The 27,279-nt window shown below is 46.6% G+C and overlaps 1 protein-coding gene across 5 annotated transcripts in view; it reads left to right on the top strand.

The window, feature by feature from the left end:
• Positions 1 to 27,279, top strand: part of TET3 (tet methylcytosine dioxygenase 3) — a 119,038-nt gene that overhangs the window by 43,909 nt on the left and 47,850 nt on the right. For all 5 annotated transcript variants that reach the window (XM_039460185.2, XM_039460190.2, XM_039460192.2 and 2 more), the window contains one exon: positions 15,517 to 17,650. In XM_039460185.2, the coding sequence (XP_039316119.2) occupies positions 15,517 to 17,650 (2,134 nt within the window). The remainder of the gene's footprint in view (positions 1 to 15,516; positions 17,651 to 27,279) is intronic.

The following is a 27,279-nucleotide window of genomic DNA, read 5'->3' as shown; positions in this document are numbered from 1 at the left end:
CTACAGATTTATTTATTTTTACTGTTTGAACCAAGACAGAAAATTGAAGTTGTGAATTACAGGGCACCCTGGCCTGGGAGCTGGGTGATGGGAGTTCAAGGCTCAGTGGGTTGAATGTGAGTCCAACAGTAGTGTGCTGGGGTGGAAGCAGAGGCAGTGGCTGGTCCACAAGCCACCTGCTGTGTTTGTCCTTGTGAGAGATAAATGAGGAGAAAACAAAAAGAAGGCAGATCTGAAAGGCTCTAAAGGAGCAGTTGGCAGGACTAGGGTTTGCTTGCATATGAAAACATCAAGAGGACATCAGAGGGGCTGGAGGGCTTGAGCCAGGATGCTCAGGGAAATGGCCCTTAACACGATTTTTTTTTTTTTTTTTTTAAATAAAAGGCATGTCCAGCGGAGGAGTTGCTGAGGAAAAGGAGGCAGGAGCTCAGTTAGGTTTTAAATATATTGGGCTTAAATTGCACCTCGTGGAAGTGTGTCTGGTAGCTGGAGAGCAGTCAAGGAAAAAGGAAACTTTGGGGCTGTTGGTGCAGGCTGAGTGGTGGGGCCTTGATGGGAGGGGGAGGCTTCCGAGGTTGGGGGGTACGGAGAGCAGTGAGGGCAGGAGAGTGGAGAACAGCTCTGTTGGGATGAAGGAGGAAAAGGAGAATGGAGGAGGTCCAGGGACTGGCAGGGTTTCAGAAACCTGGGGTGGGCAGGTGGGTGGGTGATCTGCTACCATAGACAGGCCAGAGACAAGGGACCCCCATGGCCTTCCTCGTGACCCTCAGAAATAGATAATGACTTGCAGATGCCGAGATACCTATTCTGTTACTCCGGTATTGCACACAGGTCTTTCAGATGAATATGTACAAACCCAGATTACTGGCATTTTTCAGTTATCAGTTATCTGGTTTAATAAACCAGTAGTGATTGTGGATAATGAAGCTTTACACTGAGATGAATTGTGTGATTTTTCCAGGAGTTGAAGTTTAGGATAAAGAGAATTAATTTATGCTCCCCAGTTTCCTTCCTTCTGGACAGCAGCAGGCTTCCCTTACTAAATGGCATTTCCTAGCCTACTCTGTGAAGTTGATCTTACAACTGATAGGTGGATGCCTTTCTGCCAAAAGTTAGTTTTCCTCTAGATTTTTGGGTGGTCACTTAAAGATTTATTTCTTTCAATGAAAAAATTATGCATTAAGTCCTTGAGAAAGGATTGAGTGGGGGCAAACACATGGATTCCTGTGAAAAGCTGAAATCCATGAATAATTATGGAGACACATTTGGGAGCTCATTCTCCAAAATAATGATTAGAACCTTGGTACCTGGGAGGCTATGAGCATCCACTGTTGACTCTGATGTTGGATTCGACTTTGCCACTCACCAATTTGGAGTTTTGAGCTTTGGAGTATGTTAGTTATCCTCTCTGTACCTTACCTACTAAAATGGATGTGGAGTTGTTGAAAGAATAGAAAGGTTACATTTAAACATAAAAGTGCTTATTTAAAGTTTGCATTCAGCACTCAAAACTGTGGGCTGCTATCCTCCTCCTCCTCCTCTAACCCTGGTCCCTTTGACACACCTGAGCTGTCAGTGGATTTTGAGGGATTGGGAGCCTCTTTAGGGAAAGTGTGTGGAGCCCTTAGCAAAGGACAGCTCTGCGGAGTACTGTGGTGTTAGCAATGCATGCTTTCTGTTTCCTTTGCCTTCTAGACTTTTGCATTAGGAGGTGGGTGATGAGAAGTGGGTCTGAGCTGTAAATGTCCTGCCTCGCTGGGAACTGATGGGGGCTTTTCTGGCTGTGGGACGTGCACTGCGGGGCTTTGGCAATGGCTCCAGCGCTGCAAGAGGGGGTGTGTGTGTGTGTGTGTGTGTGTGTGTGTGTGTGTGTGTGTTAGGGGAGTTGGGGCTCTTGCTGGGTCTGGCTGAGGAGCTGCCTCTGCATCATGACCTGGTTCTTGTGTGCTGGCAGCTTCAGAGCAGCTGCTGCTGCTTTTTGCCAGGCCTCAGATGTGGTTAGGCTCGATTTCCTCCCTGCTGGCCTCTGGCCGGGCCGCCACCGGCTGCTTGAGGCAGGGGCTTCCGTCAGGAGAACTGGATCCTGCTCTGGGCTGCAGATCAAGAGGCTGGGGGTGGGGCACAGGGAGCCTGCAGAGCAGCCTGCAGCTGTGCTCCCCCTTCACCCCCGCCTGCTGCAGGGGAACGGGTGCTGCCCTGGGGCTAGCTCTGCATGGGTCAGAGTTGCAGGGCAGTAGTTTGGAGTTCTGATCAGAGAACAGCAAGTTACATAGAACTTTTAATGGGTAGGAAGTTTCAGGCTTGGCACCCCATCTCAAACAGGGTCATCTTCACCTTCCAGTGCGCCTCATCTCTTAGAAATTTTCTCCATTTTCTTTCTGCATTATGTTTGATCTGCCTCTGTATGTTATAACCAGTCAACTTTAGCAAAGGAAATAGCACAATAAATACCCAGAAATTCTCCCTGACTGCTCCCTTCTCATCCTGTTCACAGGCATGTGTAGTTTGCACAGAGTTTCAGGTGTGTTATAGGTGCTCTATTTCTTAAATCTTTTTTTTTTTTTTTTTTTTTTTTTTTGAGACGGAGTTTCGCTCTTGTTACCCAGGCTGGAGTGCAATGGCGCGATCTCGGCTCACCGCAACCTCCGCCTCCTGGGTTCAGGCAATTCTCCTGCCTCAGCCTCCTGAGTAGCTGGGATTATAGGCACGCGCCACCATGCCCAGCTAATTTTTTGTATTTTTAGTAGAGACGGGGTTTCACCATGTTGACCAGGTTGGTCTCGATCTCTCGACCTTGTGATCCACCCGCCTCGGCCTCCCAAAGTGCTGGGATTACAGGCTTGAGCCACCGCGCCCGGCCGCAAATCTTTTTTTTTTTTTTCTAAATAAAAATGAAAATACCTATGATAAATTTTGGAAACTATAAACAAAAAAGTTACTCACTCTCTATCATGTAGAGGATAAGCACTGTTAACATTTCTGTATATTTTCCCTTGCTGTTTTGTGTACACAGGCATGCACTGTGATTGAATTGAATTGTTAAATTGGACAATATTTCAAATCCTGTTTTTTCCCCCATTTCAAATAGGACGTACTTCCCCCGTCATAAAAACCTCTGACAGCATTCATTTAATAAGTACATTGTTGAGTTTCACTTTTTCATTTAATACATTTGTTTTGTTTTATATTCTTATTCCATATCATTTTAAGCAGTTGTCTGCATCTACTGATTAAATACTATAGACAGTTGTATGTTGGAGATATTGTAGGTTCAGCTCCAAACCAGTGCAATAAAGTGAATATGGCAGTACAGCTGGTCACGTGAATTTTTTGGTTGCCCAGTGCATATAAAAGTTGTGTTTAACTATACTGTAGTCTATCAAGGGTGTGATAGCATAATGGCTTTTTAAAAAGTGTACATACTTTAATTTTAAAATACTTTTTTGCTTAAAAATGCTAACAAAGTAAGCACGTGCTATTGAAAATGATACCAGTAAGACTCACCCAATGTGAGGTTGCCACAACCTTCAATTTGTCATAAAAAAAACCCCACCCCCAGTATCTGCGAAACGCAGTAGAATGAAGCACAGTAAAAAGAGGTAGTATGCCTGTATTAAAAATTGTTCTTATTTTATGTATTACTTGAATCATACTTGACTCTAGTGTTTTGTATATGTTAAACAGATAAAGCATAATAATAAACACAGGCCACCTCCCCAAGTTAGCTAGAACATTGCCAACATCGTTGAAATTACCTGGGTGTTTCCCCCGCAACCCTTTCTCCCTTCTTTACCTCCAGAGGTAACTATTACCTTGAATTTTGTTTTTCTCTTTCCCTTGCTTTTTAAAGTTTTCGCTATGTAAGTTTGCATTCCTATATAATACATTTAATTTTGCTTGCTTGTTTGAGCTTTGTAGACTCAGTAGGATGTACATAATTCTCGAGACTTCATTTTTTTTTTTTTAAACCCAGCTGTGGTTTCTGGTATTCATTTATGTTCCTGGGGATCATTCATTCACACTGCTCTATAGTATTCCATTGTCCATTCTGTAGTTTATGAGCCCTTAGAATATTTCCATTATGTGGTTTTTATGTGAAATGCTGCTATGAACGTTTATGTACATGTCTCCTGATGGATGTGTACAAAGCTTTCCTAGGAGTCAGATTGCAGGGCCATAGGAGATGTGCATGTTTGACATTAAAAGACAGTACCACAAACTTTTCCAAAGTAATTGTTCTGTTTTACCTGCCTGCCAGTGAGGTATAAGCAGTAGTTACTGGGGCTGAGCACTGTGGCTCAAGCCTGTAATTCCAGCACTTTGGGAGGCCAAGGCAGGCAGATCATTTGAGGTCAGGAGTTCGAAACCAGCCTGTGAAACACTGTCTCTACTAAAAATACAAAAATAAGCTGGTCATGGTGGTGGACACCTGTAATCCCAGCTACTCGGTAGGCTGAGGCAGGCGAATTGCTTGAGCCTGGGATGTGGAGGTTGCAGTGAGCAGAGATGATGCCATTGTACTCCAGCCTGGGTAACAAGAGCGAAACTCCATCTCAAAAAAAAAAAAAAAAAAAAAAAAATACTGGAATTAGCCAGGTGTGGTGGCACGCACCTGTAGTCCCAGCTATTTGGGAGGCTGCAGCACAAGAATCACTTGAGCCCTGGAGGCAGAGGTTGCAGTGAGCCAAGATCTCACCACTGTACTCCAGCCTGGGCAGCAGAGTGAGACTCTGTCTCAAAAAAAAAAAAAAAAAAAAGTTCTTGCTAAACCCCATTGGCACTTGGTATTAACCTAAAACTCTTGCAGTGCTTACTATATACCTGGTACTATTATATATGCTCTTCATATACTGTTTAATTTTCTAAATAACCGTGTGAGATAGGTGCTGTTATTCATCTGCAATTTACAGGTGATAAAACGGAGGCACAGAGAGATTAGTTAACTTGCTTATGATCACACAGCTAGTAAGTGGTGGGGCCAAGAGTCAAACGACATGTTCTTCCTCTTCAATCCTGCATGATAGGTATAAAATGGAATCTTGTTGTGATCTTATTTGGTATTTTTCTGATTACTGATGATACTATTTTTTTCATATGTTTAGTCCCCATTTTCTTTTCATGAAGAAGAAATATAAAATTTAAAACCACCTCCGTATTGTTGGGCACCCAGGTTTGTAATTCTCTACTGTTTATGCTTGAGGGAAAATCGTTGGCACATGTAGCTTTTTAATGTTTTCTATTGGCTTGTTTCCTTTTGCATTTCCAGTGAAATTAAGGATACTTCGTGCATTGTGATCTTGAGACAACTACTTCCCCTCCCTGTGTTTAGTGTCCTCATCTCTGATCTCCACTTTGGAAGAGTGTGTGGTGATTAAATGAGATAAGTCAATGTTCATGGCGTGATACTCTGCCTGTCGTGAGAGGGTTCCATCAGAGCTACGTGGAGACTTTTCCTGGCTCCTTCTCTTCTTTTCCGTTCTTCCTGGAACCCACTTTAATTACTGTTAGGTCAGAGGACATGAACAGAGTCCTGTGCTTCTGCCAGATATGATGACCCCAGGCAATTAGGCCCATTTCAGCTTTTTCCTAAGTATCGCTCCAGCCACTGGAAGATTTGCTGTATCTGTCCATTTTGTAGTAAGAAAAACATGTTTTACTGATAAGCATGTAGTAACCACAAGAACAACTGCCTCCCCGACCTCATGCAAGAATACCCTCTGCCAACATGTAATGCTCTCAAGAAGTTAGACGTGACCCTCCTGGATTTGCTCTCTGCAGAGAGGGCCAGTTTAGGTATAGAGGGTGTAGACATGGGACTGGCTAGCCAGTGTGCCCATGTGCACACACTCCTTCGCTTCTGCAAGAACAGACCGAAGTGCACATCCTCTGCAAGGGTTCCCCTAAAAGTCTCTTTCTGCACTCACTGATTGGTTTTATCAGTAAATCTTTGGAAGGGAGAATCCCCTTAAGAAATGAATAATTGATCAACCCTAGACAGAACATACCATAAATACAATCCATTTGCTATTAGAGAGAGTGGGGCTATCCATTTGGTGGCAAGGAAGAAGGCATTGGCTTTGTGTGGAGGTGGATTTTGAACTCTGGCGCTGAGATAAAGGATGAGGCTGGAAAGAGCAGCCACTTGAACAGCTGCTGTGGATCAGAGTCGCTGAGCTGGTGGTATGTGTGGTTTGGAAAGTACTGGGTGGAGTTTACCGGCCAGCAGGGTAGGGAGCAGCCACCACTATCTTGGTGTCCCATGAGAATTCACTTCAAGAGATTCCCCTGCAGAGGATGGGCCACTGGCCTCTGAAGGTTGACTACAGGCTAGTTAGTTCATTTTGGCTAAAAACACCTTCTTGGACATGGTTTTTCTGATATAGTGTGTAACTGCTGATGGTCAGCAGAACAGCCCTTCAGATTCTGTTCCTCTTGTAACTTCCCCTTTCTTAGAGGCCTTAGGAAGGTATAGCCAATGAGAAACTTGCTCTTTCAAGATAACATTCTTCATCTTCCCTCTTCCCTTCTGTTTTTCTTTAATAGAGAATTGCTGATATGGTTTTGATGTGTTGAAAGTTAGGAAAGATTTGGGAAGCCTGGTGTCATTTCTGCACCCTTCACTGTGTTGTTGGCTGAATGAGGTATTTGGGGAGAGGCATTCCACACTTTTCCAGCCTTACCTGGCATCTTGGGGGGCTCTGGAGCCCCCCTGTTTGGGGAGGGCAGGCTGCTGCTGTTGAACACAGGACCAGCTATGGGGATTTGGGAGCCTCAGAAGGGAGTGCAGTGTAGAGGATGGGCAGAGGACCTTGTGAGCTAGCCAGGCGGGGTACAGGGTCACCTTCAGCACAGGGTCCTCAGCCCTCTGAAGGTGGGAAATGTGACTGGGGTTGGTGATGCTCAATGCACATGAACTCTTCATGGAGTATAGTGAAGAGTTAGATCTCTTCTTGGATCTGAGAAGGACATTTTCCCTGCCTGAGGAACGTTTCCTGCCTCTCAGTCTCCTAATAACAAATCCCTGCTGCCCCTCGGTGATGGGAACATACCTCCAACTTGGGTGTGCCCCATCACCTAGGGGCAGCAAGGATTTGAAGACCTAGCCTGGGATGAGCATAACCCCTCTCAGTGGTACTGTGAAGCAGGGAAGAAACCTGATGGGGTTGGGTGAAAGGGGTTTGCACCTGGAAGTTGGCAGTAAGATGGGCAGCACCAGCACCTTGGTGGGCCTCTCTGGAGGCCCCCTACAGCCTTTGCAGACCTCTGCCATGTGTGCATTGTAATGGGTGCCATAGTAACAGAGAGATCGCCAACTTTGCCTAGAGCTTCCACAGGTCATCTTCTCCAAGTATGGGAGTGATGAGGCTTGCACCAGCCAGGTCCCTGGGGAGAAGGAAGTGACAGAGCTTTTTGAACTTCACTACGTTTTGAAGGTGTGGCTGACGCCTGGTCTCCTAGGAGCATATGGTGTAGTTGACCACACAGTCTTAGGAAAAGATGCCTAACAGTACATGGCTGTACACAGTGACTGTAGACTCTGGGGCAATCTGCGGTGGGCAGGACTAGTCAAGGAGGACTTTCTCAGGGAGAGGTTGATTCTGTTCCATGTCTCACTGCTACAGTTAATCACTTACCTCCATGACCATGTTTCATCCCCATCTGTCTGCTATTGCCTTAATTCAGATCTTTATTGTTACTAATCTGGACAGTTGCATAGTCTAACTGGTCTTTGGATCCCTAGCCTGGAACCCTGCAGTCTGTCTTCTGCAGGATACCTGAATGCCCCTCCTGAAATGTGAATCTACTCCCTGTAACATTCAGGCTGTGGTTCACACATCTGCCTCCCCTGCCTTTGCGATCAAGATATACTCAACAGCTTACCTGTCTCCAAGCCTGCCTGGCCTTATGATTCTGTGGCTCTGCACATGCTGTTCTTTCCATGTGGAATTCCTGCAGAATGCTTCCCCTTCTTCCAAAATACCTGCCACTCTTTCCAACCTCTCTGAGATTTCTTTGAGATGAAACCTTCCTGGACAGCCACCTGCCCAGATAACAGTATAGGCTGAGCCCCCGCAGGCCCCTGTAGATACTGGGCCTGCACTGGAATGACTTAGGGCATTGATTTATAGGCCTTTTTCTTCCTTTTCATCGTAGAACTTCTTGAGGTTCCTGAAATACGTAGTCTGGTCTGTTGTCAGGTAACAAATCACCCAAAAACACAGCGGTATAAAACAGTAAATATTTTGTTATGCTCAGGGATTCTGTGGATTGGGAAGTCAGAAATGACAACAGCACGGGTAGCTTGTGTATGTTCCTTGATGTTTAGGGCCTCAGCTGGGAAGGCATAAAAGCTGGACGTAACTTGATGACTGGGCTGGAATCCTCAAAGGGCTCCTTCACCCACACATTTGGCAGATGATGGCAGCTGTTGGCTGGTACCTCAGCTGGGAATGTCAGCTGACTCCTCCATGTGGCCTTTCCACATGGCCTGGGCTTCCTCACAGCATGGTGGCTGGGCTCCAAGAGTGAGTGTCCCAAGAGAACCAGGCAGAAGCTGAATTGCCTTTTATGATCTAGCTTTGAAAGTCATGTAGTGTCACTTCCACCATTGTCACAAGCCCACCCAGATTGAAGAGGAGGGAACATAGACACCACCTCTCCACGGGAGAAGTGTCCAAGTCGCACAGTAAGAAGCGCTTGTGGGCTGGAGAGAATGTTGTGGCTGTCTTTGGGATGCACAGTCTGTCACACATGTTAAGCACTTGAAGCATACGAATGGCATTCTTAAACGGAAGATTGAAGCCAGAGTGGACTATGAGGAAGAGTTATGAAGTTGGTGGCTGGGAGTCTTGAGAGGGTATGTTCAAGAGATTGTACAGTGGACAACAGTGTGTGTGTGGTTGCATGTACAGGGAGGAGACTTGGGGATGCATAGAGTTGCTTAAAGGACGCACTGTCAGGTGAGACAATTAAAAGGTATACACAGAAAGACCCAGATTAGGAAGGCAGGGATGAAAAGGGAGGAGATAAAATTGAGAGACAGTTCACATTTAGAATTGTTTGGATCTATTGACTACACACATTGGAAGAATATGAGTAACATTCGGATTGGGAATGTTCATGAATGCAAAAATGGGAAAGTTGGGAACGGAGCTATCAGGAGGAAGAGTTCAGTTCTGTTTTAGACAAGCTGACTCTCAGTGGGCTTGTAGCACAGTCTAGGGGTTGAAGCTAGCTGGAGGGTAGTTGAGAAGTTTTGAGAGAAAGCAGACATTTAGGCTGGGGGTGGGGGCTCATACCTGTAATCCCAGCACTTTGGGAGGCCGAGGCGGGAAAATTGCTTGAGCTCAGCAGTTTGACATCAGCCTGGACAACATAACAAGACCTTGTCTCTACTAAAAATAAAATCAGCTGGGCATGGTGGTATACACCTGTGGTCCCAGCTACTTGGGAGGCTGAGGTGGGAGAATCAGTTGAGGCTGCATTAAGCCGTGATCGCGCAACTGCACTCCAGTCTCGGGAACAGAGCAAGACCCTGTCTCAAAAAAAGAAACATCTCACAGCAGTGTTTGCTGGAGCCCAGAGGGGAATGTGAATTGAGGGGTAAAGTGGAGGGTTTCTGAGCTGGGACTGGTCTAAGCCGAGGCTTTGAAAGGGCCTAAACTGGTCCCCATCCTCCCCTGGCATTGTCCTGCCTCCCTGCCGATAATTGCCAAATAGCTTCTTGCTTTTTCTTTTCAGCGTCTCCATTGATAAGAACTTGTTTCCTCTGGTCGCTAGGGGGATGGGTTTCAGTGCATTTTCTAGTATCTCTATGAAGCAAACTTTTCCCTAAATGGAACCTAAACTTTTCTCTCTCATTACCCATTTTCGAATTCCATGCCTTAAGGCCACCCAAAACAAGTCTAATTCTTTTTCCAAACAGTAGGCCTTCAGATGCTGAAGGACTTTCTGGAGTTTTATCTCCTTCAGAACCAAAAGGGAGCTGTTCCTCTTGTGGTTTTGAACCATCGTGCTGGCCTTCCTCTGTGCCCAGAGAGTACAGCCCCACAGGGAAGTCTGCGTTCAGGCGGGGACTGCCAGGCACAGCAGGGTTGTCACTGCCTGTGCTGTAGTCCTGTTCAGGTCAGGTCGCAGCTGTGTGTGTCAGACTGTGGGTCGGGACCCGTTAGTAGACCCTGAAGTCAATTTGGAAGGTTGCAACCTGCATTCAGAAATAAAGAAGAAAGATGCATTAATGTATCTATTAAGGGAAAGTACTGTTTTATGAAACTTGCCATATATAAGTAGCTAAAGGATCACAGTGTAAAATGTATTTCTTACTGTGGATTGTAGTGAAAATTTTGGGGAAAAAAAAACTGGGTTATGAGACGCTTTGAAGCTGCCACGTCACGTCATACTGGATGTGTTGTCATCTAGCTCTCAGGGTTTTACCTCTCCTGATTCCTAAGATATTTTTATGGGTACCGCTGCTGCTGTTATGTGCTTCTCCCATCTTTAATTTATTTGCACAGATGTGGTTTGGGGTCTAAGTATGAGACCTGGTTTACCCTTTTAGATTTTTTTCTCTTTAGTCTGTTGACCTTTTGGCACCTGGTTCTGTCACTCAACATAGCTTTATCCCTTCTGTTTTCAACATCTACTTATTTATTAAGTGTGCCTTCTCTATCATTATTGATAAATATATTGAACAAGATAGTTCCAAGAACAGAGCCCTGTGGCAGGCCACTAAGTTCATAAACCTCTTGTACCCTTTGAGCATGGTCATTTCACAGTGGTGAACCAGCCCTTCAGCCTGTCATTCTCTGTAGCTGGCCTCGAAAGGGTAATGGCAGACCTTGTGAAATTTGAACACAGACAGCCAACATTGCAAAGTCAAAGGCCTACTGGAGGTTGGCAGGTAACACAAGTGAATGAAGTGATAATTAATTCAAGCAATTAATAAGTAATTCCTGACCCCAGCCTTGGTTTCAAGAAGGCAGTGTGGAGTGGGAAAGCTGGGGGTGAGTTGGAGCAGTTGTATTCTGTGTAAGCAGTAGCCTGCTCAGTTACAGACAGATTTGCCCATAGAAGCGTGGACCTTCAAGAAAATCAGATTTCATGTGGAATTTGATTTTCAAATTTTGGGAAAACAAAAACGTTAACACTGGCCAGGTGCAATGGCTCACGCCTGTAATTCCAGCACTGTGGGAGGCCGAGGCGGATGGATCACAAGGTCAGGAGATCAAGACCATCCTGGCCAACATGGTGAAACCCCATTTCTACTAAATACAAAAAACTTGTGGGGCATTGTGGTGCACGCCTGTAGTCCCTTACTCACACTGAGGCGGGAGACTCACTTGAACTGAGGAGGTGAAGGTTGCAATGAGCTGAGATTGCACCATTGCACTCCAGCATGGGCAACAGAGCGAGATTCCATCTCAAAAAAAAAACACACACACACAGAACAAAACATTAACACCATATAGGCAACTAAAACAAACTTGGGGCAGATTTGGCCTGAAGCTCTCGGCTTTGTGACCTGTCAGCCACAGTATCTCCTCATCTGCTGGTCCAGTGACCCCATGACTCAAAGCACTAAGATTGTTTGGATGTTGGTAGGTTAATGGCCTTCTGTGGAACCTGACTCCTTGTGGTTCTTACCTGAGTTGTTCTTACATGCAGCAGACTGTCAGCCGGGAAGGATGCTTCTCTTTCTCTTGCCTGTTGGCCCCGTCTCCTGCTGGCAGATTTCCTCTGGCATCACTGACAAGTGTTGAGAAAGGTGTCAGTGGGATCCTTTGGTTGGGAAACAGGAATTCAGAGTTTCTTAAGCTCTCCCCATCCATGCTGGCTTCACTTACCTCTTACCTATGTCTGGTTTTCCCTTTTTCCTCTTTTTGGTCCAAGAAGCATTTTCCTTCCCAGGGAATTCAGAGGCACAAGAGCCATCCTAGCCCTTCGTTGTTCTTATTCACACACCAAAAATAACTTTTTGAATCCCTTTTAGTTGTCCTGACCATTTTGGGGAAGCCTTTGCTCATGTAGCATTAGTCTTCCTGACACTTTTGTAAATCCATGCTACTCTCTGGTGTTTCTTCTTGGCTATGTGTGCTCCCTCCATCTTTTATGCAGGCGCATGTAAGATTTGACCACTTCAGACTGTAGAGCCTCGTGAGCCACCTTCGTTTAGGCTTCTAAGAAAGAACAGAGTGCTGGGTGATCCGCCACATTCCTAGACCTCTGAAAGGCAGTCTTCCACTGGGGTCAGGGAAAGGCTGTTATATTCCATGGCCAGTGGGGATGGCAGGGCCTTCATTTGCCTGAGTGTTGCTGCTCCAGCTATGGGCAGGAAGCACAGGAGTCATTGAGATTTAGACCCTGCCTGGCAGGAGCCACCATCCAGTGGGGGAGGGAGGCAGCTGCTTGAACAAATAACAGTAGTGGCATGTGATAAGTGCTAATAGACATGCCCTGAGAACCCGCGGAAGGAGCCACAGATAATTCTGTGAAGTAGGTAGGGGAGGAGGTGACACTGAGCTGATGCTCGAAGGATAAGCCAGAGAGGCTGCTCTAAGAGGCTGAGAAGGGCATTCCAGGCAATGAGAACTGCGTGTACAAAGCCTGGTGACGTCAGAGAACATGGCCTGTTAGAAAAGCATGAGGGTCTTTTGTGGCCAGAATGGGGGCAGGGATGAGGATGAGGCAGGAACTACAGGCTCTGGCCTCTGCCAACCTCCCACAGAGCTCATCCCAAACCCTAGTTTCCCACCACACTTAGGAGCCCATGATGGTCTCGTCTGACAGTTTTAGGAGTGGCATCATTTTAGCCGCCTATTTAAAACACTTTGAGGCCAGACACAGTGTCTCACACCTATAATCCTGACACTTTAGCAGGCTAAGGCAAGAGGATCATTTGAGGCCAGAAGTTAGATATCAGCCTGGGGCAACATAGCAAGACTCTGGCTCTTTAAAAAAAAAAAAAAAAAACAAAACAAAAATTTAGCTGGGCATGGTACATGCAGGAAGTCTCAGCTACTTGATAGACTGAGGTGGGAGGATTGCTTGAGTCCAGGAGTTGAAGGCTGCAGTGAGCTATGATCATGCCACTAAACTCTCGCCTGGGTGAGAATGTGTCTCTAAAATAAATAAATAAAACACTTTGTGTTCTACCTGAAGGACTGATTTCTTTTTTAGCTTTTTATTTTTACAGAATTGAAAAATGTATAGAAAAATAGCAGGCATCATACGTGGGACTCCCACATACCCCAAATTTGTAGGTTTTGCCTCATTTACTTATTATTTTGTCTCTATATACATATTTTTTACCTATGCATATAATTCTTTTCTGAACCATTTGAGATTGAATACACGATGTTCCTCAATTTATGAGTCAACTTATGACTGAGTTACGTCCCAATAAACTAATCATAAATTTGAAAGTATTATAAGTCAAAAATGGGCATTTTAGCCAAGTGCATTCCTGTAATCCCAGAACTTTGGGAGGCTGAGACGGGCAGATAACCTGAGGTCAGGAGTTTGAGACCAGCCTTGCTAATTCAGTGAAACCCCATCTCTACAAAAATACAAAAATTAGCTGGGCGTGGTGGCAGGCGCCTGTAATCTCAGTTACTTGGGAGGCCGAGGCAGGAGAATCGCTGGAACCTGGGAGGCAGAAGTTGCAGTGAGCCGAGATTGTGCCACTGCACTCCAGCCTAGGTGGCAGAGCCAGACTCCATCTCAAACAACAAACAAACAAACAAAATGGGCGTTTTACAGACATGATGAGATTTTAAAACACAGCACAATATCCAGAAAGCCCTAACAGTGCGGAACACTGTAGAGCCTCAGTTGTTTACCTTGGTGATTGCGTGGTTGACCCAGGCCTCTGGCTTGCTGTCACTGCCCAGGGTCGCAAGCCTCAGAAAAGATTAAAATTCGAAGTATGGTTTCTATTGAATGCATGTCACAAAGTCGGAATCTTAAGTGGAACCATCGTAAGTTGGGGACTGTCTGTACTGTCCCTTTACTTCTAAACACTTCAGTGTGTGTATCTTGAGAACAAGGGCACTGTCTTACATAACTCGTTGTCTAATGGTCCAAGTCAAGATTAGGAATGACAGAATATTATCTTATCCACGTTCATATTCACATTTCATGAGTTGTCCCAAGTAAAAATAGTGCTGTTTTTCCCCAGTCTAAGGTCTAACTCATGAACATGCATTTAGCTGTTCTTTTTGGTCTGTGTAAGCTAGAAGAGATTGTTTTTCTTGACTTTGAACTTTTTTGAAGAGAACAACCCAGGTACTTTCTAGAACACCCTTTAGTTTGGGTTTATTGGATGTTTCCTCATGATTAGATTCAGGTTATACATTTTGGCAGGAGTTCTGTGTGAGTAGTATTAAGTCCTTCGCAATGTCTTACATCAAGAGGCATATGGCATTGGTTTGTCTTAGTATTGGTGGTGATGATAACTTTGTCATTTGGGTTAAGGTGGTGTCTACCAGATCTCTCCACTACAGTTACTATTGCACTCACGTAATTTTCGAGGAGATGCTTTAAGACCATGCATACATCCTGTCCCTTATCAAGCTTTCACCTGCTGCCACTGATGACTTTCTAAATCCCTCAATTCTTCTGTAATTTGTCTTAGCATTCTGTAGTAAGGAAGAGCTTTCCTCTCCTCAGGGATGGGTCTGCAAACTCAATTTCACATCTTTGTTTTCACTTTGAACTTGCTGGGCTGGGCCCTCCTGGCCCTCTTCCTCTCATCCTCCTCCTTTGGTGTGCTTTTGTGGGTATGAGGTATATAATGGTCATTCCTGGGCTCAGGGAGAGGCTTGGATCCTTCTCTAAGCAGCAACTTGCTTGTCTTTGGCATGACTGACCCAGCATGGGGCTAAATGCATACCGTGTCAGATCATCAGGCCTGGGGCTGTGTGTGGAAATGTGGTCTGTTGCCAGCTTTCCGTGCTCAGCCTGGCCTTAAGTGAGGATAGTTTTAGGAGGAGAAAGGTACTCTGGGTTCCCACTAGGAAGCCATGGCTGACCCTGGTCTAGGCTGAATTTGTTCATCAAAGTTCCTCTTTCCCTACCCGGATGAACCCACACTTCATGCTTAGAGCACATGTATACACACAGGCTTGGTTGGATTTCTTTTCATCTTGACAAAAAACAAAGTCCTAGTGTGACTTTAATCATTGTGAATTAAGGATCCTTTTGTGTGTCCCTGGTTTTAGGAGAGCCTGATTCGTGTGATTGATCTGAGGCTCTGAAAGTTTCTGAGCAACATTAAGAATGTCACATTAGGATCTTCTCTTTAAAAGTATCTTAAAGATCTTTTTATTTCTGCTGGTGGAGCTCGCTAGGGAACCAGAGACACGGGAGGATGAACTGGAGGCTGAAGAAGTACCAGAGAGAGGATTTGTGAGAAAAGTTGGGGGTCAGATGTGATTCCTGAGTGGTATGAAGCAGGGAAATGCTTTTCAAATAGTGTGGTTCATTTTTTTCCTTTTTCCCCCCTCTCTCTCTCTTTAGACAGGCTCAGAGCTCAGCCCAGTTGATGGACCTGTTCCAGGTCAGATGGACTCAGGGCCAGTGTACCATGGGGACTCACGGCAGCTAAGCGCCTCAGGGGTGCCGGTCAATGGTGCTAGAGAACCCGCTGGACCCAGTCTACTGGGGACTGGGGGTCCTTGGCGGGTAGACCAAAAGCCCGACTGGGAGGCTGCCCCAGGCCCAGCTCATACTGCTCGCCTGGAAGATGCCCACGATCTGGTGGCCTTTTCGGCTGTGGCCGAAGCTGTATCCTCTTATGGGGTCCTTAGCACCCGGCTCTATGAAACCTTCAACCGTGAGATGAGTCGTGAGTCTGGGAACAACAGCAGGGGACCCCGGCCAGGGCCCGAGGGCTGCTCTGCTGGCAGCGAAGACCTTGACACACTGCAGACGGCCCTGGCCCTCGCGCGGCATGGCATGAAACCACCCAACTGCAACTGCGATGGCCCAGAATGCCCTGACTACCTCGAGTGGCTGGAGGGGAAGATCAAGTCTGTGGTCATGGAAGGAGGGGAGGAGCGGCCCAGGCTCCCAGGGCCTCTGCCTCCTGGTGAGGCTGGCCTCCCAGCACCAAGCACCAGGCCACTCCTCAGCTCTGAGGTGCCCCAGATCTCTCCCCCAGAGGGCCTGCCCCTGTCCCAGAGTGCCCTGAGCATCGCCAAGGAAAAAAACATCAGCTTGCAGACCGCCATTGCCATCGAGGCCCTCACACAGCTCTCCTCCGCCCTCCCGCAGCCTTCTCATTCCACCCCCCAGGCTTCCTGCCCCCTTCCTGAGGCCTTGTCACCTCCTGCCCCTTTCAGATCTCCCCAGTCTTACCTCCGGACTCCCTCGTGGCCTGTGGTTCCCACTGAAGAGCACTCATCTTTTGCTCCTGATAGCTCCACCTTCCCTCCAGCAACTCCTAGAACTGAGTTCCCTGAAGCCTGGGGCACCGACACCCCTCCAGCAACGCCCCGGAGCTCCTGGCCCATGCCTCGCCCAAGCCCTGACCCTATGGCTGAACTGGAGCAGTTGTTAGGCAGTGCCAGTGATTACATCCAGTCAGTATTCAAGCGGCCTGAGGCCCTGCCTACCAAGCCCAAGGTCAAGGTGGAGGCACCCTCTTCCTCCCCAGCCCCGGCCCCATCCCCCGTACTTCAGAGGGAGGCTCCCATACCTTCCTCGGAGCCCGACACCCATCAGAAGGCCCAGACCGCCCTGCAGCAGCACCTCCACCACAAGCGTAGCCTCTTCCTAGAACAGGCACACGACACCTCCTTCCCTGCTCCTTCGGAGCCTTCTGCTCCTGGCTGGTGGCCCCCATCAAGCTCACCTGCCCCACGGCTTCCAGACAGACCACCCAAGGAGAAGAAGAAGAAGCTCCCAACACCAGCTGGAGGTCCCTTGGGAACGGAGAAAGCTGCCCCCGGGATCAAGCCTAGTGTCCGAAAGCCCATTCAGATCAAGAAATCCAGGCCCCGGGAAGCACAGCCCCTCTTCCCACCTGTCCGGCAGATTGTCCTAGAAGGGCTCAGGTCCCCGGCCTCCGAGGAAGCGCAGGCTCATCCACCGGCCCCTCTGCCTGCCTCACAGGGCTCTGCTGTGCCCCTGCCCCCAGAACCTTCTCTTGCGCTATTTGCACCTAGTCCCTCCAGGGACAGCCTGCTGCCCCCTACTCAGGAAATGAGGTCCCCCAGCCCCATGACAACCTTGCAGCCAGGCTCCACCGGCCCTCTTCCCCCTGCCGATGACAAGCTGGAAGAGCTTATCCGGCAGTTTGAGGCTGAATTTGGAGATAGCTTTGGGCTTCCCGGCCCCCCTTCTGTGCCCATTCAGGACCCCGAGAACCAGCAAACTTGTCTCCCAGCCCCTGAAAGCCCTTTTGCCACCCGTTCCCCCAAGCAAATCAAGATTGAGTCTTCAGGGGCTGTGACTGTGCTCTCAACCACCTGCTTCCATTCAGAAGAGGGAGGCCAGGAGGCCACACCCACCAAGGCTGAGAACCCACTCACACCTACCCTCAGTGGCTTCTTGGAGTCACCTCTTAAGTACCTGGACACACCCACCAAGAGTCTGCTGGACACACCTGCCAAGAGAGCCCAGGCCGAGTTCCCCACCTGCGATTGCGTCGGTAAGTCCGCCTGGGTATCAGGGAAGGGCAGAGAAAGGGCTGTGGCCCGGTGAGCTACGTTTTCTAGGCTCTGTCTTTCATTTGGCAAACGTTTATTGTGTGCCAACTGCCACACTGAGTTCTGGGAACACAGAAATGAGCTCATAGCCTAGTGGAAAAGACATTGAAAGAAACTGACGTGATACTTTGGGGTATGCCACGTTGGTAGAGGTGGGCATAGGTGCTTTGATACACAAATGGAGGCGAAGGCATAATAGATGCCTTCCTGTAGGAGGTAGTGTTTGTGCCGAGCCCTGCAGAGCCATCAGGTGGAAAGGACACGTCTAAGAAGAGGGACAGTTTGGGCAACAGCTTAGTGGCTGTGAGGGAATGGGACTTACTTGGACTCTTCTTGGTCATGCAGGAGCAAAAGGGGTCGGGTATATGTGGGGATGAACAAAAGGTGGCCTGATGGGTGGGGAGGATGGTCGGGGGCCAGATTGTATAGGGCCCAGGGAGCCAAGGCCAAGCGTTTGACTTGACCCCACAGATAGTAGTGAGCTCCTGAGGATTTTAAAGCAAGGAATGCCCTGTCACCTCATGCTTTTGAAAGACATCTGGCTTGTGGTGGGGAGGAAAGCTTTGAGGGGTTGAGGAGACATAGCTGTTAAGAAAGCTTGTTGTCATGAGCCAGGCAAGAAATGACAAGGGCCTGGCATGAAACAGCCGGTGGCAGAGGGAGGGCTTGGAAGGTCTCCGGAGGAAGTCTTGTAGGAGGAGGGGATGAGACACTGCAGGCCTCTGCCTGGGGTGGTGGTGTTCACTGAGAACATGGATTGGGAGGACAGGAAGTAAGTTCCCTTTAGACGAGCTGCATCTGAAGGGGCCAGGAGACCAGGTCAGGGTCTGAGTTACACGTTTGGACGTAGTTAGCATGCAAGTCATAGTTGAAGCTGTGCTGTGCATAAGAGAGCACTAAGGAGTTGAGTCAACTTCAGTCTTGCTTTCTGGAATGAGAGAAGGGTGCAGGCTGCTGAGGAACCCTCCCCTCTAAGTGTGCTCTCTCTGGGAGGTCCCTGAGGCAGTGGTAGGCTCCAGGTCCGCTTGGTTCCCACGCTCTGTTTATGGAGTGTTCTGTAAAAGATATGTACGTTTCAGATGTTGACAGAAAACACGGTGATGCTGGCGATGAGCATATTGAATTCTTGTCTTTTTATGATACACAGACGGGTCTTGGGAAAAGGCTGTCTTCCCAACTTGTGAAAATATGTAAATATCAAGTAAGTCATGGACTTGTTGGGATGTTGTCTCCCGGTCAGTGAGGAGGAGCTGGGCTGTTCTGCCTGCTACAGCCACCCCCCAACTCCTGGGGTATGAGGCAGAGGGGTGGGTGACAAGGAGTCACGTGTAGAAGAAGGAAAAGCTGGCCCCAGGGCTCACACCTGGTGGTGAACCGATATGCTGCCAGGCACTCACAGACATGCTCCGAGATTGTGGTTCCCACTGGCCCTGTCCATTCTTAGATATGACTAGTAATGACATGACTTCCAGGGCCCTCTTATTTAGCAGCATACAGGGGAAACTTATTCTGATCATGGGGTCCGCCTACCCTTTTCTCCGTGTGTGTATATGTCTGTCCCATCCGCCTGTGTTGAGCATCTCATTTCTCCTTCTACAATGTGGGAAATTTTCTTAGTGTTTTAAGACAAAGTTGATCCTTATTAAATATTTTAATTGTTGAATTTAATTGTAATTATATCATGTGTGGTCAAACTAGTTTTTAAATTTGCATCCCAACGCCATCACTTACTAGCTGGGAGGGCTTGGGCTTTTTACATAACCCATCAGGGTTTCTGCTTCCTCATATGTAAAATGAAAATGATAATAGTACCTACCTCACCGCGGCTGTTGTAAGGATGAAATTAGTTACTGTGTGTAAAGCACTTAGAGCTGTGTTGACACAAGAGTGTCGGCTGTTATCAAGCCTATCAAGTTCAACCAGGCAAGAAAAGTAAAACCGTACCTTTGTAAAGGAAAAAAAAAAAGTTGGCTGTTTCTTTAATTTATTAATTACCTAGCCATATATAACTACCAGTAACGATAAAATTAAGAGAAATGGTTCATCACTGAAGGATTTTGTGGTTTACTTTGTTTTTTTGTGTGTTGTTTGTTTGTTTTTTGGTTTTTGGTTTTTTTTAGACAGAGTCTCACTCTGTTGCCCGGATTGGAATGCAGTGGCACAATCTCTGCTCACTGCAACCTCTACTTCTTGGGCTCAAGCGGTCTTCCCACCTCAGTCTCCTGAGTAGCTGGAATTACAGGCGCATACCACCATACTTGGCTAATTTAAAAATATTTTTTGTAGAGACAAAGTCTCGCTGTGTTGCCCAGGCTTGTCTCAAACTCCTGGGCTCAAACGATCCTCTCTTCTCAGCCTCGCCAAGTGCTGGGATTATAGTCATGAACGACTGTGCCCAGCCTATGGTTTACTTAAGGAAAAAAAAAAATAGACAATAAAGTATTTAGTTACCCACTCAACCAGTGTGTGCTGAGTGCCTTTTGCGTCCAAGGCCCATGCTGTTGTATGGAAGTGGCAAAACTATAGGAGTGCCCTGGAGCTCCAGGCTGGGTTGTCATCATGGGAGGTCATGTTTCATCTCGGAAACTTGTTTAGAGCTGGGTTTTGAAAACTGTAGTGAACACAGATGGGGAGAGGTGAAAAGGCTTTTCAGACCGCGGAGTACATAAGCACAGTCTTGGGGCAGAAGGAGCAAGCCTGTCAAGACTGCAAGGGTGACCTGAAACCTCTGTTCTCCTGCATTCCTCGGACCTGAGGAGCCCCCACTAGAGAGGATACGTCTTCGCTTGAAGGCAGTAAGCCAAAGTGCAAGCATACGTCGGCATCAGAGAAACCAGATCTCCAGAAACTGGGGGGTAACAACACTTTGTGTTGTTAAATTCGAGGAAAATACTTAGGTGAAAACAGCAGAAACACATTGTAAATTATCTTCTCAGTTAAGTTTTTAAAAATGGAAAATAGACTAGGAGAAAATATATCAACAGTGGATTGTCTCTATGGTCAGAGTATGGATGATATTTCCCTTATGTGTTTTCTGCATTTTCTACAATGAAATTTGTATTTTATAACCAAGAAATATATGTGAAAGTGCATGCTAACAGGAGCATGGAAGGTGGATTGGCAAAGAGTGATTACCCTGTGTCAGGAGACCCGTTAGGAAGCTGTTGAGAGTCATAGTGCTTATGAAGCACCTGCTCTGGTCTAGGCACCCTGCCAAGTGCTTCACAGTCACCACCTCACTTAATCCTCATAGCAGCTATGTGAGGTAAGTACTGTCAGGGGCTCCATTTTAGTCATGAGCAAACAGAAGTTGGATTAAGTAATTTACCAAGACCATACAAACTAGTGAAAGTGAGATTAGAACCTCTTAACCACCATACCATATTGTGATCAAAACTGGTCAGTTGAGAAACAAGTCCTCGCTAAAACAATAGTAGTAGAATGAAGAGGGCCAACGAAGAGATTTGCTCTGAAACAGTTTCTGGAAGGCCTGAGGTTCGTGTTAGGAAAACCCATTCTGTTTTCCAGAATTGTCTAGCCAGATGCTTCTCACTTTGTTGCCCAGGCTGAGATGGAGTGGTGCCATCTCGGCTCTCTGCAACCTCTGCCTCCTGGGTTCAAGCAATTCTCATGCCTCAGCCTCCCTAGTAGCTTGGATTACAGGCACGCACCACCTGGCCTGGCTAACTTTTTGTATTTTAGTAGACACGGGGTTTCACCATGATGCCCAGGCTGGTCTCAAACTCCTAAGTTCAGGCAGTCTTCTTGCCTCAGCCTCCCAAAGTGGTAGGATTACAGGCGCGAGCCACTGCGCCTGAAGAGGCGCTTCTTCGTTTGGTATGGTAGAATTTGTCTTTGTATTCAGGCTCAGAACAAGGCTTAGAAATCAAAGTACTCACTCTGGGATTACAATGGGACAATCCTATATTCCAGAAACTTATCCGCTCACCAGTAGTAGGTAGAGAGTTGCAGGTTAATATAAGGAAGAATTTTCCACAGAGGTGGAAGTAAAATATGGAGACTCCGTGAAGTCACCCAGTAACTGATAACAGAATATGGGAACAAATTCATAAAAGCATACAAGTTCTTAGAGCAAAACAAACCACCAACCTCTCAAGTTATTTGGTAATTTGGCCAAATAAGCCATTTAGCCAATATGGGCATCACCACATAACCAAAGACCCCAACCACCTTATATAAAAATGATGGGTTTCTGAAGGTCTGGATAGGACGCATATGTATTTTTTTATCTGAATCTTGAAGTACTAGAATTAAAGGTACCCCTTAAAGCTTCAAAGAAGTAAATTTATAAGCTATGAAAGGAAATGCCATTCTCTAAAAGGTAGCATGATGTTTATAGTTTGAGAATATTTAACACAAGTTGAATTTCTATATTGAATTATTGCAGGTGACTTGCAGTTGTGGATATATTTCTAATATTTAAAAATGCACATTGGCGATTCCCCCCACCCCCACTGCCCCCAACCTCCTATAGCACCATTGTCAGAAGCAGGACAAGGAGCTATAGAGACTGTTGTTCTCGATGCCTTTGTGTATTTTGTCTATTTTCAGTGACAGGGAAATTCCCAAGAGGAGCCAGTTTAGGACAGAAAATGAATCCGAATGCCTTTTTAGTGGGCAAAGCATCCTTTGAGATCATCTAGTCACTGTCTCAGAGATGAGGAAGCAGTCTGTGTTAGTTTCTAAGTGTTGTCCTGATGTCTCCGAGGAGCAGCCAACAGGAAGCTGCAGAGACTAAACCACAGCAAAAGCAGGAGGTTAGGAGGTGTAGATTTAGTGGTGGCCTTCATAGAAATATGTCGTATTTTTTATTTTATTTTTATTTTTTAATTGCATTTTAGGTTTTGGGATACATGTGAAGAACATGCAAGATTGTTGCATAGATACACTCGTGGCAGTGTGATTGCTGCCTTCCTCCCCGTCACCCATATCTGGCATTTCTCCCCATGCTGTCCCTCCCCAACTCCCCACCCCCCGACTGTCCCTCCCCTATTTCCCCCCAACAGACCCCAGTGTGTAGTGCTCCCCTCCCTGTGTCCAATATGTCGTATTTTTAACCAGATGGTTGTTACCGTTCGCCCTGAAGAAGTAGCCACGGGGAAGATACCTCCTTTGCCTGGAGCATGGTGAAAGTCTGGGTGAGGGAGAGAGGTATTGTCCAGTGAATGTGGCCGATGGCGTGTCCATCAGGGAACTTCAGATGGGACATAGTCCTGAATGGAGGACACAAAGTTATTTCTTTACAATCATGTAAAATCTATTTTCTACAGTTTTTGTTTTTATGAGAATTTATCACATAAATCCCGTGCCCCACTGCATTCGTTTTGAGATGAAGGGAAACTTCATCTCTTTTAAATATTTTTTGAGACAATGACTATTTAGACACCATATAAAGGATGGGAATCTGATGGTGAGCAGGAGGGTATCAGAACTTCCTGCAGGAGATGATGTCTTACTGAGTTTTAAAGGATAAATAAAAGTTTAATAGAGGAACGGGGAGAAGGGACCTGAAGTTTATGCAGATGAAAGGCATGTGGAAAGCCACATGAAGATGCGGAAGATGAGAGAACACGTGGGGAAATACAGGCCCTCCTGGTGCGACGGGTGTGGAGGATAAAAGATTGGGAGTGGCTAGAGAGGAGAGTTTCAGGGGAAGAAGGGATGATACCAAAGGCAGAGAAACCGGTTTGCAGGCTCAGATGTAGTTCAGGCAAGAAATAATGGGCGTCTGAACGACAAGAGTGACGTTGAATAGGAAGGAGGAGGGGAGAGGGGAGATTAAGAGAAGAATTAACTGCTCCAGTGACTGGTTAGATGTTAGAAGTAAGGGCGGAGGAGCGGTCACAGGTGACTCCTGAGGTTCCAGGCTAGGCGACCAGGTTGATGGTGCTGCCTTTCACCAAGATTAGAAATACCAGGAGGGCAGCAAGTCTGGGTTCCTGGTCTTTGAGATGTCTGTGGGATCTGGCAGTGTCTGTCTGGTCGGATCTGTGAACTGGTGGTTCTTTGGCAGACTGATCGTACTTGAAATGTTCAGTCCTAATCATTTGACCAGGCTGACTGTATAGATTAAAAACAAGCCTGAGGCCAGGAGCAGTGGCTTCTGCCTGTAATCCCAGCACTTTGGGAGGCCGAGGTGGGAGACTGAGACCAGCCTAGCTAACACAGTGAAACCCTGTCTCTACTAAAAATACAAAAAATGAGCCTGGCATGGTGGCATGCACCTGTAGTCCCAGCTATTCGGGAGACTGAGGCAGGAGAATCACTTGAACCTGGGAGGCGGAGGTTGCAGTGAGCCAAGACCATACCACTGCACTCCAGTCTGGGCAACAGAGCGAAATTCCATCTCAAAAAATAAAAATGAAAAGAAGCCCTAGAATGGAGGATACCACCATCTAGGGGAGAGGAGCTCAAACAGGAGGCTTCGAAGAAAGTGTGGAAAAGATGTAGGAAGAAATTGAGGAGAGGGTAGGTTAAAGAATCAATGGATAGTTTCAAGGTTGGGAGAACTAACTGCATCAGAAAAGAAGGGTCAGGATTTAATGCCGGGTTTTTTCTTGCCTCACGTTTTTGTTCTGTGTGCACCAGTCTTTGCAATTAAATCCCAGGTTCCCTAAAAAAAGGGATTACTTTTTTTTGGAGACAGAATCTTGCTCTGTAACCCAGGCTGGAGTGCAGTGGCGTGCTCACAGCTCATTGCAGCCTTGACCTCCTAGGCTTGAGCAATCCTCTTGCCTCAGCCTCCCAAGTAGCCAGGACTACAGGCATGCACCACTATGCCTGGCTAATTTTTAAAATTTTTTTGTAGAGGAGATAAGGTCTTGCCGTGTTGCCCAGGCTGATCTTGAACTCCTGGGTTCAAGCGATCCACCTATCTTGACCTCTCACAGTGCTGGGATTACAGGAGTGAGCCACTGTGCCTGGCCATCTGTTGTATTTATTTTATAAAGCATCTAGACTGGTACTAAGCATATGGCAAGTACCTTCGTTTTTTTGTTTGTTTATTTTGTTTTGTTTTGTTTTGTTTTGAGGCGGAGTTTCACTCTTGTTACCCAGGCTGGAGTGCAATGGTGCGATCTCGGCTCACCGCAACCCCCGCCTCCTGGGTTCAGGCAATTCTCCTGCCTCAGCCTCCTGAGTAGCTGGGATTACAGGCATGCGCCACCATGCCCAGCTAATTTTTTGTATTTTTAGTAGAGACAGGGTTTCACCATGTTGACCAGGATGGTCTCGATCTCTTGACCTTGTGATCCACCCACCTCAGCCTCCCGAAGTGCTGGGATTACAGGCTTGAGCCACCACGCCCGGCCCTTGGTATTTTTTTGTCTACTGATCAGCCCTATTCTACCTCTATATTTATATTCTGTGAAGGTATCAAATGGGTTTAGGAATGATCTCCTTACCTTTCATCTTTGTTGTCGTGAATGCGCCCATTATTATAAAGGCACAGCATGCTGTACATGGTTTAACAGGCAGCTGACCTGAGATTTTAGTGTTAAAAAATTCATCTAGCCCACCTGATCCAGAGTAGGGCCTAACATTCTACCTGCCCGTGGCTGTGGATTTGTGACTATCAGGAGGCATCATGCTAGCAGTCATTGACTGTCATTAAAATGGAATCTAATTAGCTATATAATCTTAAGCTCTTCAGCCTTAAGTCCACTAAAATTATATCAGGAAACCGAGTTCTGTGGTTTGAATGTTTTTGTTTCCTCAAACGCATGCTGAAACTTAATCCCCAAAAGGCAGTATTGAGGGGAGTGGCCTTTAAGAGGTGATTGGGTGTTGCAGGCTCTACCCGCATGAATGGATTAATTCATTCATGGATTAATGGGTTAATGGATTAACAGGTTAGCTTGGGAGTGGGACTGGTGGCTCTATTCAGAAGGGGGAGAGAGACGTGAGCTAGCACATGCAGCCCCTCACCATGTGCCCTGCAGCACCTGAGACTCTACAGAGTCCCTGTCAACACGAAGGCCCTCACCAGATGTGGCCCCTTGACTTTGGACTTCTCAGACTCCAGAACTGTAAGAGATAGATTCCTTTCCTTTATAAATTACCCAGTTTCAGATATTCTCTTATAAACAATAGAAAATAGACTAAGAAACTGAGGCAGGTATATAGGATTGTTTGGAAAGAGAAGATAGGTACAAATGGAACCTTTGTGTGAACTTGACATCTGTACATTAATTGTATACTGTCTCTCTGTACCAGTGTCATAAAAAAGAAATGCCTCAGCTGTGCTCCGTGTATGTTCCTGGCCATTGGTTCCCCACTGGAAAAGTATGGATGCCTTAGTCTGTGTGTAGAGTGTGGAAAGGTGGAAGGTTCTTTTAGAAATTAAGCATCTCTCTTTCTGTTAGGTAGTAATGAGTGATTTCTTGTGTTAAGTGTCTCTTGCTGATAGCAAAAAGGATATATTCATTCTCTCCCCAGCCTGGAGCAGAAATGGAACAGAACATATTTTTCTATTTTAATGAGTATAGAATTAAGTGCACAGGGTTAAGAAAAACACCTGAAGCCATATAACCAGCATTTTCTCAAAAATTGGATTTTGCTCTCCTGAGCTCTCCCCCAGAGCTTTCTACCATGTATTTTAGAACGAAAGAAAGAAGAAAAAAAAAACACTTCTCTCAGTGATCAAAACAAGACATAAAATAGATTTTTCTTTACGAGGAGTTGAGCCGTTTCCCAGCGATGCCACTTTACCTTATGGAGAAGGGAGAAATATTACCCTGAGGACTACAAGGAAAAATGGTGACTTAACAGCAAGATGGTAAAATACTCCTTTCCTGAAACCTGATGAAGGAACCAAAAGCAATAAAAATAGAGGAGACGGTTTCATCAACTGAAATTTGGGAATAGCCCCAATCTTCAGCCACAAATTCCAATGGCTGTCTGCCACTTTGAGATCAAAGTGAATTAAAATAAAGGATGACACACTGGGTACACAACTCCCAGTGTTGGGAAGAATAACAGAGGGACCCCACAACTTGGAGAAACGGACTTAGAAGATGGGAGACCAGGCCGGGCGCGGTGGCTCAAGCCTGTAATCCCAGCACTTTGGGAGGCCGAGGCAGGTGGATCACAAGGTCAAGAGATCGAGACCATCCTGGTCAACATGGTGAAACCCCGTCTCTACTAAAAATACAAAAAAATTAGCTGGGCATGGTGGCACGTGCCTGTAATCCCAGCTACTCAGGAGGCTGAGGCAGGAGAATTGCTTGAACCCAGGAGGCGGAGGTTGCGGTGAGCCGAGATCGCGCCATTGCACTCCAGCCTGGGTAACAAGAGCGAAACTCCGTCTCAAAAAAAAGAAAGAAAGAAAAGAAGATGGGAGACCACTGTCTAGAACAGGCGTCCCCAAACTACGGCCCGCGGGCCGCATGCGGCCCCCTGAGGCCATTTATCCGCCGCACTTCAGGAAGGGGCACCTCTTTCATTGGTGGTCAGTGAGAGGGACAGTGAACTGGCCCCCTGTGTAAAAAGTCTGGGGACGCCTGGTCTAGAAGCATGCTCTCTGGAAAGGAGGGAACGCAGGCAGAGCATG

This window comes from Saimiri boliviensis, chromosome 1, assembly GCF_048565385.1.
Source record: "Saimiri boliviensis isolate mSaiBol1 chromosome 1, mSaiBol1.pri, whole genome shotgun sequence".
Classification (NCBI taxonomy): domain Eukaryota; kingdom Metazoa; phylum Chordata; class Mammalia; order Primates; family Cebidae; genus Saimiri; species Saimiri boliviensis.
Note: the sequence above shows the minus strand (reverse complement) of the source record. Positions and strands in the feature narration are given on the sequence as shown.